At 36.9% G+C, this 14,629-nt stretch overlaps 1 protein-coding gene across 4 annotated transcripts in view; it reads right to left on the bottom strand.

Annotated features, from left to right (window-relative positions):
- Positions 1–14,629, bottom strand: part of LOC139148021 (NACHT domain- and WD repeat-containing protein 1-like) — an 89,560-nt gene that overhangs the window by 39,441 nt on the left and 35,490 nt on the right. Inside the window, exon 1 of one of the 4 annotated variants that reach the window (XM_070719284.1) lies at positions 9,427–9,569. The exons of 2 other annotated variants lie outside the window; for them this stretch is intronic. In XM_070719284.1, coding sequence (XP_070575385.1) covers positions 9,427–9,437 — 11 coding nt within the window. In that variant the 5' untranslated portion in view covers positions 9,438–9,569. Of the gene's footprint in view, positions 1–9,426; positions 9,570–14,629 lie in introns of those variants that run through there. One more of the 4 variants, XM_070719285.1, reaches the window with a different exon arrangement.

The following is a 14,629-nucleotide window of genomic DNA, read 5'->3' as shown; positions in this document are numbered from 1 at the left end:
CATGACCATGATAAATGTACACTGTATTCCTAGTTTATTCTTAATCTCCATAGTATGTGGGTACCATGGTAACACACACTTGGTAACGCTGAGTATTACCAGATTTACACAAAATACAAAGAAACCTGCCATGTTTCATACTATTGGCTTACTATGATGCATACTGATGCACCAAAATTTACCTCGATGAACATGATACTGTGGTTTTCTACCGTGCAAACAAGGCATACATAGAGGTACACTGCGTTTTACTGCAATATGACTATACAACATACTTTTCTCAAACGCTTGCATGTACAGAGGAACGTCACCTTTCAGACTGGACAATTAATACAGATCTGTCAAGATTCTACACAGACATAGCCTCGCACTTCCTGCAAGCTATGGGAAAGGAAAGCAAAAAACATCGCAGGTGACCTCTGACCCAGGCCAAAGGGCATTGGCCCAACTGCAGAACACTTGCAAGAACACCACAAAAGAAACTAGCCAGAGAAAATTCCCACCTCGACATCTTCAATTGCATATCTGCTATCCCAAGCCAGAACGGCCTTAGATTTTTTTTCAAGTGTATCTCTTTATTGAATTCCTCATATTTAAAGAAACAAGAATAAGTGAATACAATACAGGCCGAATAGTTTGCAGTTATTACCGAGTGGTTCGTTTATTTGCATTTTTATTAATCTTGAATAATGTTTTTTAAACATCTACAAAGCATGAGTCACTCCTGCATATTGAATCATCCAATTATATCCTCTTTCTTTGCCACTGTGCACAGTGGTCCCTACCTTGTGTAATGATTCACAGTCAACTAAATTACCTGTGTGGTTTCATCGACTTCGCATTCTACTATACAATAGGGGTACGTAGGCTTGGACCTGGCTTATGCCCAGGAGATGGGACTCAATGATTTTCTGTGGCAGTCCATATTCAAGATGTGGCCTGACTCGGTGACTGATACCCAAGAGAGGAGGCCTACATACAGTTGATTGTTCTGTTCAACAGTGAGGAGCCAGCCTTGCTTACACAGACTCTTGGCCTCTACTATGAATGGATTGTACTTAACCCTTTGAGCGCCAAAGTCAATTTTTGTCGCCCTTAGAAAATATAACTCAGTCAATTTTTGTCAGATTTTTGCCAAAATTTTGATAAAAAACTGTAGCCAATGAAATGTTGAGTTCATTTGGTCCAAAATTATCAAAAAAAATTACAGAAAAGTTCATAAAAATTGGTAAAATGTTGCACTAAAATTTTGGTGGGGAAAAAAACAGCACTCAAAGGGTTAAGCGAGGCCTGCATGGTATTCTTAGAGACACTGTGTATAAATGTACGTCAGAGAGTGGCTGGGATGATATTCTGTAACAGTCTACATGCAGGATTATACAGGTCTGGGTCATACTCCATAGAGGGTCTGAATGATACTGTATACTGGTCTACACGTGTTTGTAAGACTGGGCCTGAGTTACACCTCAAAGAAGCGGGCTGGTTGATTCTGTCTGACATCACACATGCTGGACTGGGCCCAAGCTTGTATACTTCAGTCAACCCTGGTTGATGTTGTAATCTGTACTAACAGTAAACTATTAGAATTTTCATTCTAATTTCTGAACTAACTTGATGTTCACTTGGAGACATGGCAGGTTGGGTAGCTTATATAAACTTAAATCTGACAGTACTAATATCATTTAATATCACTAGCTTTGCTGTAGTCATGTTTTGGATACTGTACATACCTAGACTGTTAGTGACCATTCCTGATTTCTCACGCTGTTGTTAACATCCCAATATCTGTTTACACCGGTGTTCTATTAGGTAAACCATGGAGGTAGTAGAGACACTGGGTAAACCATGATTCCCGTACATTGGTTAGATTATTGTGATGAGCATTTTTAAGCAAATGATCAGAAATATATGAATAATTAAATGCAGTAAAAGACCATTCACAAGACAGAATCCTAAGGCTATGAGAAAACAGGTGTACTGATTAGCATGTTCCTTGTCACGTATGGGTATTGCATTCTGGTTGGCAGACTCCACTGTGGAAGATTCCACAAGCACCTGTTATTTCTTGTAAGTATATTTTGAGCCTTGGGGACAGACATTCAAACTCTCAAATTTGTCCTACTTTTCTGGTTGACCACTTGCAGGGGCTCATTTTAAAGCTTTTGGAGTCTGAAAAATTTTCACCTTCTTTGTTTTTATGAAAATCGAAAATTTTATTTTCCTCTACAGAGGCAACACTGTGATGGTGGCCATTTTGATTTTGGAAAACTGGTAAATTTTAATGTTTCTCTACCACCAGAATTTACATGGTGACCCCTAATTTTAATTCTTGATTTCTGATGAAAGAATGGTTGAAAGCTTGAGAAAATCTTGAGCAAAAGTTTAAGGCTTTCACTTTTGGGGCACATAGGACCTTCCATATTATCCATCTTAGACTTGTTTCATTGACAAGTTCATCCATGATAATGGCTTTATTTCATCGACAACACAGCTCAGATTTCTCATGACATCATGGTTCCATTATTTATTTACCTGCAAAGATAAATATTTTCTCTGATACTTTTTATTACACCCTCCAGTATTATGGTCTCACAGGAATGGCCGTCATGAAACCTTTGTTACTATCCATGTTATGAAATTCAACAAAACCACTAAAAATCACATCCAAGCATCCAACAGAGAGCTGCAGTAATAAAGACAGATGAGAAAATAAACAATTTGTCAAAATTTATTTCTGCAGCAGCAAATGTCACAGATACAGTGACAAACCTAACATCACTGTTAGTACCGTCAAAGCCTCGAAATTTCGCTTTAAATTCAAATAACAGCATGAGCTGTATAAATCGATTATGTTTTTCCTGACGATATCAAAGCTACTTCTGATTTTGTTATGAATAAAAAAAACTCTGAAAAAGCCAATAATTTGTACAGAGGCTAAAAGCAATATCGGGTACATCACCTTTGATACAACTAGCAATACATGTCACATCAAAAAGGTAGGTACCACTCAGTTTATGTTTACAAGTATTTTTAAAATAAATAATCTAGCAATCTGACAAAAATTAATTTTAACGGTTGGATGTAAATTTTGATGGTATGCAGTACATTTTGTTCATAAAGGGATTAAGCCACTTTGGAGTATATACTGGACATCATTAAAGGCTAATCCAACTGCTTAATCCAACTTATAGCTGACAATACAGGGACAAAAAAAAAATTCTTTTTCATATTTTGGCCAATATTTTTTAATTAGCTGAGAAAAGATAGCCGCCAAACTGCACATACTAACTGAGTATATCAACATAAAATATATTCTAAAGAGGTTGATGTTTACACAGTTGGCCTTCGTCACTCTTACAGATCAGCATCTCAATTTTAGAATTTGAAGAGATGAATCCTTAATCTGTCTGTAACAAACTAGGATGTCTGAGAAGAGAGACATTTCTGTATTCCTTTAAGACGCTATCACTGACAGCCAATGAGGTCTGATCATAATGATGATTGAGTAGACCCAAGTCTGATTATAAGCAAACAATAATGGTTCATCTGGCTCCTCTATATATCTTTCACTTACGGATGAACACATCTTGGGGATATTTGGACTCTCAAAGTTTTAAAATTGTTTCTCAATCTACCCTGTGTGAGGGTTCATTTTAAAGCTCTTGGAGTATGCAAAATTTGCACCATCTTAGTTTTTTGAATATTGGAAAATTTAATTCCCCATAGAGTTAACACAGGGATGGCGGCCATTTTGAATTTCAAATATCAGTAAATGTTAGGTATTTTGTTTCTTTAGTACCAACTTCACAAGGTGAGCCGAGATTTATATTCCTGCTTTGTTGAGAGAATGGTTGAAAGTTTCATCAAAGAAAGTTTGAACAAAGTAAGTCTTTCAATTTCGAGGCATGTACTACCTCAATTATTCAGCTAAGATCTTTACTTCAATTGACAAATTAACTCCTTAATCGTATCGTATATACAGTTTGTATATAAGACACACGCCCTGCTATTTAAACACATGTACAATACTCTCTTCTCCAAAACAAAAATATTATTCTATGATCATAAGTATCCACTTTCTTTTCTTCTTTAATTGGTTAATATATCTTTATGCTGATTTCTGTTTTTACATTAGATGATGCAGGTGCAGGCCATCACAAATACTGCGTCAAATGTTATCATATCGTGTTGATTCAGTAATTCAGTCTTAGATGGGGCCTAAGCTCTCCTCGCTACTTCTCTATATACGGGCACCTAACACTTTACATTCATGTATATCACTTCCAAGCAACGAATCGCATGTTACTTACAGCATGTTCTCTGACAGTTTTTTTCTGAGCTGTATGTGGGGGGGGGGGGGGGGGGTGTTTGGAGACAATCCTCAGATAATTAATGCTTTGATAGTGACCAAGACTGCAAGCAATATGTCCTTAGTGTTTCCTCAGCTTACAGGCTAACACCTCCAGGGGAACACTTGGAATTGCTAATTCACATCCCCTTCAGCACTTGCAGTGTTACACCTATGCGATTTCAAGGTTTATCTTCACACACAAAACAAATCCTTGTAAATTTTGCATTTCCATTACATCCAATTTAGCCAGCTTTTACTGCTAACTACACCGAGACACAATCATTGTCAAGTTACTAGGAGATATTAATTATTATTACATTTTTTTTGAATGATCAGCAAAGATGAACGGATCTATAATCTGGAAAAAACATTTCCGAATGATCTTGGGGTAAAAAACGTACAGAAAGTCATTCAGATTAAATTCGTGAATTCACAACCCTGCCGTTATAAACAACACTGTATCATTCACTATGGCTAGTGTGTGAGTACAACTTAAAATGAAGTAATTCTATTCTAAAATGAGCGTAATTTTTCTCTATAAGCATCTCTGCCATTAAACTATTTCTCTCCCATATCATTAGGCGGATCACTACTGTCTGCAGCATAATAGACACGGCATCGTGCACGTAAAAAAAAGCATTTCAAGCTTATAAATACTTATCCGTTTATGGAAAATTTTATGAGGAGGCACATGGAAAGAACTCAAATATGTGTTTTATCAGAAATCATCTGGCATTATGCATGATTGGTTTTGCTGATTTTCAAACACTTGAAATGACATTTTGTCTCTCCCCCTGCTGTTCAGATCAAACAGACCAAAATTCCATCATGACCACCTTGGCTAAAAGGTTAATTTGAGCATGAATATTTATATAGTATGTTTGATATTTCTTCAGTAATGATATTGAGGAATACTTAATTAATAGCTAGCTAGAATCTAGCACTATAATCCTCGGCCTGGAACATATGTTATTTTAATATAAAGTGTGCATGTTGGTGAAACAGAAATAATGAATATTTACTGAACTATAGTAAAATGGTTCGTAATTATATATTCTGTCGATTACATATAAAATAAATAAACAATAAACAAACTACAAAATGAATAAGTTGTAACGTAGCTATTCTATAACACTTTCAACGGTTTGTCAATTTCTCCTGCATATGTTAATACTGTGCTAGCATGCTGCGTACTTGTCGATTCACTAATATAACATCTCTGCTAAACTCCAAACAGTCCCTCAACTGCAGTAAAATGAACCATAATACACTGCGTGGCTGATCAACACATTTAGAACTGATATATTCCACGGCGTCAATATTCGGAGGATGTCTTTTTTTCCCCCACACATTAATCATGGTGAAATTTAGCCCCGTCGCAAAGATTCAACGTTGCACGCTGTCACTCAGATCACTTAATTATCGAGAAAGAACACGGGCATCTTATGAACGGTATAACAAGTCACTGATTTTCTTCAAATTAACTGCTTTGTGGCTGCCATTCCCTTATGCACTCACCTATATAACACAAAGGGGCCTTCAAAAGGTGTAAGCACGGGACACTGTCGTAGAATTTTCAAAAAAAAATTTTCCCATCAATTTTGTTTTCTTTGTTTCTGGCAGTAATTGCCGTTGGTAAATGCTGAACTTTTCTTAATTGTGTCTCTTGCTGTTTAATGTAAACTCTGAGATCATGAACCTTGGCATTTACTTTATAGTTAAGGTCTTTAATCCCGGCTAGACTCATTAATTGATACTGCACTGTCAATTCAACTCATATTTTACAGCACAAAAGCCACTCAGAATACCTGATAGTGAGTAATACAAAAACCAGATAAAAATATACACAAGCCCAAATTTATTCTCTTTTTTTGGACTGATTTTTGTATGAAATGCACTGCATGCTGTTAATCAATATTTGAAACCAAGCCTACAGCTCACCGACAGCAAACTGAAAATTTCCGGTTCACTTTGGTTATTTTGGCAAATATTCGTTCCCTGTGCCACTAAAATCTGTATGTATAATGTTTAAACTGTATCTTTCATGGTCATGTGTACTATGTACAGTATGGAACATGGTAATTGACACTAAAATATGACAGAATGTTGAATAGTTGAACATGTAAATTAGTATTCCTTGGGTTCCAACAAGTGCTTTTCAGTACAGAAAAATAAAATATTCAGACATAATTTGTATCAGTCTAGTAAAGTGAGTAACTTCTTCTGCGAATATTTTATTTTTTACTTGCTTTTAGTCATGCAGATATTTTGGTTTTGTTTAAATTTATCTTCAATATGGAACATGGACAGCAATGGTTCTGTAAAAATGTTGATATTCATAAAGGACTTCTTTTTTCTAAATTCAACTCAGGATTTATTAGACTATCACGATTTTAGAGAAAGCCGAGGAGTGATAAAATATTTGGCTGAGTAGAAACCATCGGCGACATTGGCAACAATGTGACCGATATTCGCAAACAAAAACTCAATCATTACAAAATGTATACACCGTATCCCATATGTCGAAAATCTAGCTCAATTTTTTATGGGGTGATTCCTTCACTGTATTGTCATGTTTTGTTCTGTGAATATAAAGAAATCTAACGACCGCTTTTTATCACCTTTCGGCCGATTCACATGCTGGTAACCAAGGGTACAACACAGACATGAGGTCTCTACAGACTCCCCAATGACGTCATACTCTTCCCTGTCAATGGAAAACTCCTGCCAGTTGACATGCACGCACTGTCTCGTGCTATCGTCATTCCAAATAAAATGTTTTTTTTCATACTACCAGAGAAACTGAACCATCTCGTCTATGACGTACTCTTTTGCGTGTGATGCCCCGTAGCGAAAGGGCTTCAAAGAGTCTATGAGTTCATGAGTTTCAGCAAATTTGTAGCTATTTCAAAGAGAAAAGTTTCATCCATGAGCATATGAAAGGAATATTATTGTGGAACATATGGGGGATGAGAAGTTGAGTCAATTTACAAAAAATCTGCTTTCAATGAGCTATTACTGAAGTAAGGATACTGTGGAATCGATAGCTTTCTGATTATGATGTCTTCATAATTTGACAGTGGACTTGATGCAAAAGAATTTACCTAAAGGGCTTCTGATTCACATTTAAATTGTGTAGTGTTGTATATGGTCATTTCTCACGGATGGGTTGTACGACGTCTTGCTATCTGAATCTCATGGAGGGTTTCTATAGTACTTTATAGCTGTAGGTCAATTCTTCATGTAGGTCTGTGGTTGACATTGAACTTTTAGGTGGTAAATAGCTGTTTACTAATTATTTGGGAGAACAAGCTCGTAATTATTTTGAAAAATTAATTGAAACTTTGCACAAGCTGGTTATCCTTAATAAACAAATATCTGAGATCAAGTCGACAATTCAACTAACATTTACACTACTGCCAGACTGTACCCTCAACCCTTTGAGTGCTGTCATTTTTCCCACCAAAATTTTAGTGCAACATTTTACCAAATTTAATGAATTTTTTGGTATTTTTTGGGGGATAATTTTAGACCAAATGGATATCACATTTCATTGACTACAGTTTTTATCAAAATTTTGGCAAAATTTTGATAAAAAAAATTTACTTGTGTTTATCTTATGAAGGTGACAAAAATTGACTTTGGCTCTCAAAGGGTTAAAACATTTCACAACATCCTGGCTGGCTAGTCATTAGCTTGCTTCAAACACACAAAAATCTGAAAACACAGGAGAAAAAAAAAAATTGGACAGGGAGGAAATATCTCAAGAAATACACTGACAATGGAGATATCCAGGCCAGGCAAGGTTGGCGATATCTTGGAGACCGACAAGGACATGAATACATGGAAATGTGACCGGCAATTATTGGCGATGGCATTCGGATGACGTCAAGAGACAGGGTACAGATCACTGAGAAACCATAAAAGAAACAGTTAACAGGGCAGGCAGAAAAAAGAAAAAAAAAGAGAGAGAAAAAAAAGCGTAGCTTCTTTATTGGACACAGAAGTGTCACCTCCTTTTGAGAGAACAATAACAAGTCATTTGCATACCTCCTAGTCCAGTACTCTTTGCCATGAAGACATCAACATTGTTGACCCCACACTGGTACACGGCTATCAACCTTACTCACAGACACCTGGACCGACAGACAGACAGACATGCACACACACACATATACTCACAGGTACAAATTATTCCACCCTCATTCAGATACATCCCCTGCAGAAAAAAATACACTGAAGCACAGGAGTTTGGCTGTTGACACATACTTGATTGCTTTTGCAGTACAGACACTGAAGAGACGTGTGGGAGGGAACATCTCAAAGACACATGCATGTAAAGGTGTGAAAGGTGGTGCGAAAAATGCACACTTTTTACCGGTTTGCATAATTTCAAAACACAAGTCCAATGAAGCCCCTAAATCTTCACTCAACTAATTCCTGGCTCTGCTCTTTGTAAAATGACACTCAGTTAGTATTTGTCTAAAATAATTGGGTCAGTTTAGACACATGCTAAAACACATTCATGCTGCAGACACACACACAAGGTCATACACACACACTCATACACACACACACACAAACACATATAGTGTGTTCACATTCTCACAGCAACTGGGATCCACCTCTTAAGCAGACACAACAGGCCAGAGGAGTCATCTAGTCTTACGAACACACTGAGTTTTACTTCAGTGTACGTCCCAATGCTACTATGTTTAAAATATTACTCTGTTATCTACACCGAGCTAAATAAGATCAGTACAGTTGGAAAGTTTACCCAATTAGTAGGGGAAGATCTGAGGTCAAAAAATATAACTCTTCCATGGCACAAGCACACACACACTTCGGTTCAGCTGAGAGGCAGCATTCAATTACACTCCATAAACATGTACACCACTGCTGCTTTGGTGACGTGAATTGAGCAACCATACTATCAACTGTGCAGTAAAGCTTAATAGATGCTTACATAACCAAGTGACAGACTATCCCGATGGTCTGTGTTGCTGACCACATTGAATTGGAGGGAGGGAGGAAGGGGGGACAGAAAACTGAGGGTTGGGGAGAATGACACTTACCAGGCACCCATTACTGCAGAGTGAGGAGAAGTTTACCTCTACACAAGGGGGACAAGAACAGCGCTGATCCTTGGATAAGGCAGTCTACAACAGCTAGGAAAGCAATTGACATACATGTACAGCTAAGCTACCACTGACCATTTGCATAACATGAATTATGCATTTATTCAAATCTATCCACACTGCATTGTGGGTGCCTGCATAATTGGGTCGGGGTAGGCAACGACACCTAAGTTTCATGTAGCATGTCTCACATGACTGCAAAAAAAAAACTTGGCACCTTTCAACAAAGTTCCTCCGTCATCTAAGAAATGAGCACAAATCGTTTTTACAGACTGTACACAACCAAGGAATATTCTGAAGTGAGAAAAACAAAAGGCATAAATAAAAAAGGCAGAAAAACCAGATATTTACTGCTCTCATAAGCTATCAGCAATAAATGGAGTGCCTAGAACCACTGTATAAAACAGATGTTTTTTTACATTACACGTAACGCCTGCAGGAGAACATAGTGCAAGGCACAGCTGCAACATCAATTAATACATACATCACTGAAACTTGACAGCTGTGAAAGCACGGTAATACACTCTGAAAAAAAAGTGGATTGAGTTCAGGAACAGCCACAGAGTACGTATCACCTCAGAGCAAGTAAAAAATTGAATAAGAATGCCTGCATGGCAGTGGTAAGTATTGCTTTTTACTCTTAATTTTTGACTGATATATGTAGTTTATGTGTGGATCTCTGTTTGTCAAGTAAGATAGTCTACACTGAGAGGTATATAATCTGGGAAGCCCTTTCAATGCTGACTTTTAGCACCAGTTCCATTTCACAGATCTTAATTCTTATCCTCAACTTTGACAGCAATAGAGGGTTTGCCCTTTACTATTCAACCTCTAAACTTAATAGAACCAAGTTGTTCTCAACAGGTTGGGTGGACCTGTACACTCAGAAATTTGGTCCATAAGCTAAGCTTGGCATTGAAAGAGTGCATGAGAGAGAGAGAGAGAGAGAGAGAGAGAGAGAGAGAGAGAGAGAGAGAGAGGGAGAGAGAGAGAGGGAGAGAGATGGCTGCAAGTTGGGTATTTGAAAGTAAAGATGAGATTTTCTTTTTAATGGGGTAAAAAGCAGAAATTCAAAGTGGACACAGCTTGGTATCATTGCATGAGAACACAAAAGAAAGCTTTCAAACTAACTACTTTTAACAGATTTATAAAATTTTCACATGTTTTGGGAATCCTTGCCTTACTGCTCTACCTTTATAATTTTAGTGAGTAGATAACAGATCCTGGCACAGTTTGAATTTCTTCGAGAAGGAGTGTTTCTGGCAAGAAAATTAAATTGCTTGATTCAAAATGTCACATACTATTGAAAATAACGAGAGCTAACTTTGCGAATTAGGCATAATGTGTTTTGATGTACATCTACATGTATGTATTCACACTTTGTCATGTTGAATAAACACTATAATAATGAATTATTTCAGACCTTTCAGAAGTCAGCATCCTAATTCTATTGCGTGTACAATGTTGTTTTAACTTTCTGGAATAAAACTGCTGTAAAACCAAATGACAGAGTGTCGATGCAGAATGCATACTGACATCATTTCTGGCTCAAGGTGCCCGGTAAAACCAGGCTGCTGACTAAAGGTGGGATGGCATCCCTGGGTTTTTTATTTATGGTTGCTGATAATGTCGGTGTCATTAACCCTTCACCGGAACACAAGTCGGTTCAACCCACAGTGTTTACTGTGTCGCTGTCTGCCCTACTTATGGGGAATCAAGGTGGAAGGGCATCTATCTCACAGGTTCACCATAAAACTTTTCACGGAGTTCAAATCGGTTTTGTTGACACACTTTTCTTTAGAAAAATAGAAAATGTAAAATGATTTGCACCATTGGATTGCACTGTATCAAAAATAAAATTTTGAAGTCGTGTAAGGCAGAGGACTTCAAAATAACTCTTTCAGGGATCTCAAAATTCCTAAGTAAAAAGGCTTTTCATTCAAAGTAAATACACCGTACTGTATGCTCTCCACAAACAGGAAGCTACTGTGTGCACATTTCTTTCTTTGCAATGTGTTCCTTTCATTTAACCTGTTCACCCCCAGTTCCATGTAAACAGGTCCAAATCACTGTTGATAATAATGGGTTTGGGCCAAACCATGGCGGTAAAAGGGTCAGAATGCTTAGTACTTACACGTTCAAAGCCCACTTCACATTCACTTTTGATTTATTTTCCATTATGTTTGTTCTGTTTGTAGAATACAGTTTCCTGTCCCACTCTGAACATCATGTCAAAACTTCTTTTGTTCTCATTAGCCAATTTGATTTAATGGCATGTACAAATAATGCAAGAACATGCAATTGTAATATTTTCATTTTTTTAAACTTTCCCAAGAGACTTGGTACAAGATGCCATTTTGAAAAACGTATTCAAAAAGTTGTGTCAGTGTGCTAGATTTCAGGATATGTGGCATGTTCATTTCTTTCTTATATTATTGACTGCGCTTCTATTGTGATATATATATATATATATATATATATATATATATATATATATATATATATATATATATATATATATATATATATATATATATATAGACAGAAGGTAGATATTCAGTGTTGTGCATCTCCATAACTGGTTCATTTCATATATTTGAAAGTTATTTGCAATGGAATGTATATGTTTTTTTTTCAGAAATTTACACTGAAGGAAAGGACAATGTTTGTCTTAATCTGCATTCTACATCTTTCAAGGCTGAAATTGGTCATAAAGAAAACATGAGCCGCATAAAGTACCACATGCTACGGTGCGTTTCTATGCGATACATCTCGAGAAGTATTAAAGCTATACTGTCACCTGTCTCCATTTTGGCCACAGTTGCCATGGAAAGAGAAAATCTGACCAATCACAGACTTAAGCGGGTGGCCCGCTTTTTAATAACAGCGCCCTCACATGTACATTTTGAATACCAAGGAACGCCCCTTTGACCATATATGGGCATATTAGATTACAGGTGATTGTAAACCTTTAAATACTCATCCACTTCTAGTCACAAATTTGATAACATGCCATACCACTGTTCAGTTGGTTTAGAGATTACCAAGAAAGTCTGTCTACCTCATACCTTTTCAAAGGAAAGATTTGAAACAGGCCCCCACAATTCTTACTGTTTTTGAGAATGATCTGAGGCCAAGAGTGGTGTTCCAACATTTTCACTGACTGCACAACTACAGGGCAAGGTCGGAATTCCGCCACTGATCAGGCATCCTGGTGAACAATTGAACGTCATAGCCTAATAGCATTACTTCTATTGGTGTGAAACTTTAGAAGATCATAACACTACAGGGAGGCGTTTCATCTGCCTGGGAAGAACAGGGCACGTGCCGCAACACATCTTTTACACAATGTCAAATTTCTGCGGTTCCACAAAAGTTGGTCGGTGAGCCGCCTCTGATGAGACACAAAGCAATCATCTTGGTAACTGGAGACAGAGGAGAAGGGAATTATACCGTCTACTTTGCTACAGTTGAAAGACAAGCAAAATGTCAAAGGTGATCCTATGTATACTTTATAACCTACTTCTATTATAATTGCAATAACTATTTCATTTACTGATTAATATGAGAATCTATTTTTGAAACTCATTAGAGAAATTTATGCAAAGATACGGCTGACTTTACTTTAATATCATCAATAAAACGCCTCATTTACCGCTTATGATGAGAAATTAAGTGTTTACACATGGAAAAGGTCATACTCAGGACATGGACATCTGCTGCAATTTGACATGATATATCTGTAACATGTTCTGTGATAAAACTGACTGAGAGAGAAAGATGTTTGTGTAAACAAAAAGTATATTTCCTAGTTCATTTAATTTCTGGCTTATCCATGTTTGAAGGGATGGTAGCTGTCACTTTTGATAATTTTTTTTTCATATTTTTGTTTTCAACATCAACTATAGTTTCCTTTTCTACTCCCGTAAGCATGTTGAGATACACTGTATTCAGCTTGTCAACTCAACATGTACATGTTTATTAAAAACATAAATACAGCAAAAATTTATCAGCAGTCACAGCCGGCCCTTTACGTGGAAGAACTCTCACAAAAGTTGGTGTCATTGAAATCAAAACCAAAAAACTGAACTTGAATGTGATTCTACGAGTGGCATAGTCACAAAGAGCCGGAAAATATTTTTTTACTCTTCTAGCTTAGTGCTTGACAGTGTTGTTTCCTGTGTACAACTCAGATGTGGCCATCACGCTGCGATGCACACCCGCATCACTAGCAAATTTTATGTTTCTGCAGAGTTTCAGCTGATATAAAGTATCCTAAAGCTAAAGGTCATACAACAGCCTGTAGAGTATTGACAAAGTACCCAGGATTGGAACAGAAATAGAGACTTTATAATGTGCATCATGTCCACTGTCATCCCAAATGAAGTGATATACCATAATAATAACTATGGGAGCCTATCATTCATATCATAGATTTTTGGACCATAAAGTTTACAATTACCTTTCCAGAGTTCTTACTTTTAACCAAACATTTGTCCTATACAAGGCTTGAATTCAGATGCATACATTTTATCAATATAAAAACATGCAAACTGAACAAAGCTATCCCCTGATATGACAGACCGACATTAAGAATCACAATATTGCAGCACTGAATCTGACAACAATCAGCAGCAGCAGTAGTGTACAATTGGCTAAAAATGGAAGGTGTTTCTTGGAAGTATTTCACCTGTTAATCTCACACTAGATATCCGATAAAGTCGCAGTCCTCCATCCTCTAGTTCTTGCTGACAACAACATCAGCTATTTATTTAGTGTTAATCTCTCATTCTCCTTCAAAAATTTCCATAAGTTCAATAAATTACCTTGAGATGAACAACCTGCCCAAACTATCATTCAATACATTCATCAATTGCCAAAGCCACAATTACAAAATATATTTCAGAGAAAAGAAAACTCATTCTGTTGTTATAAACAGTTTTCTGTTACTGTCATTCTACACATTTCCAACAATGCTTATTCTCATAAATTTTCCTCCAAAGCTATTTACAAAAAATAGCGCCAATGGTACTTGATCACAACTGGCACATTGTGAAACTACTCTATCTCTGGGTACACCTGTACATGAAATACTGAATGGGTAGGTGCTGCGGGTTTGGAGTTTGTCAGTAAATGCACA

Source organism: Ptychodera flava, chromosome 13 (genome assembly GCF_041260155.1).
Source record: "Ptychodera flava strain L36383 chromosome 13, AS_Pfla_20210202, whole genome shotgun sequence".
Lineage (NCBI taxonomy): Eukaryota > Metazoa > Hemichordata > Enteropneusta > Ptychoderidae > Ptychodera > Ptychodera flava.
This window is presented reverse-complemented; position numbering and strand designations above follow the sequence as displayed.